Source organism: Mustelus asterias, chromosome 8, assembly GCF_964213995.1.
Source record: "Mustelus asterias chromosome 8, sMusAst1.hap1.1, whole genome shotgun sequence".
Taxonomy (NCBI): domain Eukaryota; kingdom Metazoa; phylum Chordata; class Chondrichthyes; order Carcharhiniformes; family Triakidae; genus Mustelus; species Mustelus asterias.
The window spans coordinates 54,689,033-54,692,808 of NC_135808.1; the positions used below are offsets into that span (position 1 = coordinate 54,689,033).

Genomic DNA, 3,776 nt, shown 5'->3' on the forward strand with positions numbered 1-3,776 from the left:
AAGGGAGACTGCGGCAAGAAATTTCCAGCCTATATTAAAGGCAGGTTGTTTCTGCAAGGGAGTGGGAATGCCAGGGGAGACCTGACACCTGGGATGGGGGGGTGAATGGGATGGGGGTGAATGGGATGGGGGTGAATGGGATGGGGGGTGAATGGGATGGGGGGTGAATGGGATGGGGGGTGAATGGGATGGGGGGTGAATGGGATGGGGGGTGAATGGGATGGGGGTGAATGGGATGGGGGGGGGTTGGAGGATGGGATGGGGGGTTGGAGGATGGGATGGGAAGGATGATTTGGGGGGGGGGGATGATGTGGGGGGGGATGATGTGGGGGGGGGATGATGTGGGGGGGGGATGATGTGGGGGGGGATGATGTGGGGGGGGGATGATGTGGGGGGGGGATGATGTGGGGGGGGGATGATGTGGGGGGGGATGATGTGGGGGGGGGATGATGTGGGGGGGGGATGATGTGGGGGGGGGATGATGTGGGGGGGGGATGATGTGGGGGGGGGATGATGTGGGGGGGGATGATGTGGGGGGGGGATGATGTGGGGGGGGGATGATGTGGGGGGGGATGATGTGGGGGGGGGATGATGTGGGGGGGGGATGATGTGGGGGGGGTGATGTTGGGGGGGGGTGATGTTGGGGGGGGTGATGTTGGGGGGTGATTGGGGGGGGTGATGTTGGGGGGGGATGAGGTGGGGGGGGGGATGAGGTGGGGGGGGATGAGGTGGGGGGGGGGATGAGGTGGGGGGGGGGATGAGGTGGGGGGGGATGAGGTGGGGGGGGGATGAGGTGGGGGGGAGAGTGGGGGGGGGGGATGAGGTGGGGGGGGGGAGATGTGGGGGGGAGGATGATGTGGGGGGGAGGATGATGTGGGGGGGAGGATGATGTGGGGGGAGGATGATGTGGGGGGGAGGATGATGTGGGGGGAGGATGATGTGGGGGGGAGGATGATGTGGGGGGGAGGATGATGTGGGGGGGAGGATGATGTGGGGGGGAGGATGATGTGGGGGGGAGGATGATGTGGGGGGGAGGATGATGTGGGGGGAGGATGATGTGGGGGGGAGGATGATGTGGGGGGGAGGATGATGTGGGGGGGAGGATGATGTGGGGGGGAGGATGAGTGGGGGGAGGATGATGTGGGGGGGAGGATGATGTGGGGGGGAGGATGATGTGGGGGGAGGGATGATGTGGGGGGGGGATGATGTGGGGGGGAGGATGATGTGGGGGGGAGGATGATGTGGGGGGAGGATGATGTGGGGGGAGGATGATGTGGGGGGGGGGGGGGGGGGATGATGTGGGGGGGAGGATGTGGTGGGGGGGAGGATGATGTGGGGGGGAGGATGATGTGGGGGGGAGGATGATGTGGGGGGGGAGGATGATGTGGGGGGGAGGATGATGTGGGGGGGAGGATGATGTGGGGGGGAGGATGATGTGGGGGGGAGGATGATGTGGGGGGAGGATGATGTGGGGGGGAGGATGATGTGGGGGGGAGGATGATGTGGGGGGGGGATGATGTGGGGAGGATGATGTGGGGGGGAGGGATGATGTGGGGGGGAGGATGATGTGGGGGGGAGGATGATGTGGGGGGAGGATGATGTGGGGGGGAGGATGATGTGGGGGGGAGGATGATGTGGGGGGGAGATGATGTGGGGGGGAGGATGATGTGGGGGGGAGGATGATGTGGGGGGGAGGATGATGTGGGGGGGAGGATGATGTGGGGGGAGGATGATGTGGGGGGGAGGATGATGTGGGGGGGAGGATGATGTGGGGGGGAGGAATGATGTGGGGGGGAGGATGATGTGGGGGGGGAGGATGATGTGGGGGGGAGGATGATGTGGGGGGGAGGATGATGTGGGGGGGAGGATGATGTGGGGGGGAGGATGATGTGGGGGGGAGGATGATGTGGGGGGGAGGATGATGTGGGGGGGAGGATGATGTGGGGGGGAGGATGATGTGGGGGGAGGATGATGTGGGGGGGGAGGATGATGTGGGGGGATGATGTGGGGGGGGATGATGTGGGGGGGATGATGTGGGGGGGGGATGATGTGGGGGGGGATGATGTGGGGGGGGATGATGTGGGGGGGGATGATGTGGGGGGGGGGGATGAGTGGGGGGGATGATGTGGGGGGGGAATGATGTGGGGGGGATGATGTTGGTGGGGGGAGGATGTTGGGGGGGGAGGATGTTGGGGGGGGAGGAGGATGTTGGGGGGGGGAGGATGATGTGGGGGGGGAGGATGATGTTGGGGAGGGGAGGATGATGTGGGGGGGATGATGTGGGGGGGGGATGATGTGGGGGGGGGATGATGTGGGGTGGGATGATGTGGGGAGGGGATGATGTGGGGGGGGGATGATGTGGGGGGAGGAGGGGGGGATGATGTGGGGGGAGTGGGGGGGGATGATGTGGGGGGGGATGATGTGGGGGGGGCTGGATGTGGGGGGGGATGATGTGGGGGGGGATGATGTGGGGGGGGGTGGGGGGGGATGATGTGGGGGGTGTGGGTGGGGATGATGTGGGGGGGGATGATGTGGGGGGGGATGATGTGGGGGGGGATGATGTGGGGGGGGATGATGTGGGGGGGGATGATGTGGGGGGGGATGATGTGGGGGGGGATGATGTGGGGGGGGGATGATGTGGGGGGGGGATGATGTGGGGGGGGGATGTGTGGGGGGGATGATGTGGGGGGGGATGATGTGGGGGGGGATGATGTGTTGGGGGCGGGATGATGTGTTGGGGGCGATGATGTGGGGGGGATGATGTGGGGGGGATGATGTGGGGGGGATGATGTGTGGGTGGGGGGGGGGTGATGTGTGGTGGGGGGGATGATGTGGGGGGGGGTGATGTGTGTGGGGGGGGGTGATATGTGGGTGGGTGATGTGTGGGGGGGGGGTGAGTGTGGGGGGGGGGGTGGGTGATGTGTGGGGGGGGGGTGATTGGGGGGGGGGTGATGTGTGGGGGGGGGGGGGGTGATGTGTGGGGGGGGGGGGGGATGATGTGGGGGGATGATTTGGGGGGGAATTGCCAGGGGAGACTATCTCCTGGTTGGGGGCGGGCTGGGGGGTGGGGGGGGGGGGGGTTGCCCGGGGAGATTGTCCACTGGGATGGGGAGAGGTTGCCAGGAGGACTGTCTCTTGTCTCCAGGCATGCCGCTGCGGGTCTGTTGCTATCGCCTCACCAACATGGCGGCGCCCTCAGCTCCCCTCTCCCTGCTCCCGGGCCTGTCGCTTTCCGCCGCCTGAGCCCAGCTCACACTCACTTGGTGTAATCCTCCCTCCGCTGGATGCGGTACCGGCGCAGCACCTTCAGCTCGCTCAGGTTATTGTCCACCTCCCAGGAAATAAAGTCAACTTTCTTCAGGAGCTTCTGCTCGTGGAACTTCAGCTTGCGCACCATGGTTACTGGGGTCCTGAGACAGAGGCCGAGCTGTCTGCAACACTGCCTGATCAAACCGTGTATTTCCCTGAGGAGGCAGTGAGTCCAGGAGCCTGTCAGAGGAGAGTGAGTACAGGAGCCTGTGTGTCTTTGCAGAGAGAGGAGTGAGTATAGGAGCCTGTGTGTCTTTGCAGAGAGAGGAGTGAGTATAGGAGCCTGTGTGTCTTTACAGAGAGACCTGTGTTACTATAGGAACCTGTGCATTCAGAGAGATGGTAGCCAAGATGTGGAGATGCCGGTGTTGGACTGGGGTCAACACAGTCAGAAGTCTCACAACATCAGGTTAAAGTCCAACAGGTTTATTTGGTAACACAAGCCACGAGCTTTCGGGGCGCTGCTC

The 3,776-nt window shown here is 64.4% G+C and overlaps 1 protein-coding gene across 1 annotated transcript in view; it reads right to left on the reverse strand.

The window, feature by feature from the left end:
- The window catches only part of imp3 (IMP U3 small nucleolar ribonucleoprotein 3), a 246,522-nt gene extending 243,079 nt beyond the window's left edge, over positions 1-3,443 (reverse strand). Inside the window, exon 1 of the mRNA XM_078217970.1 lies at positions 3,261-3,443. Within this exon, the coding sequence (XP_078074096.1) occupies positions 3,261-3,397 (137 nt within the window). The 5' untranslated portion in view covers positions 3,398-3,443. The remainder of the gene's footprint in view (positions 1-3,260) is intronic.
- Positions 3,444-3,776: the final 333 nt, after the last annotated feature.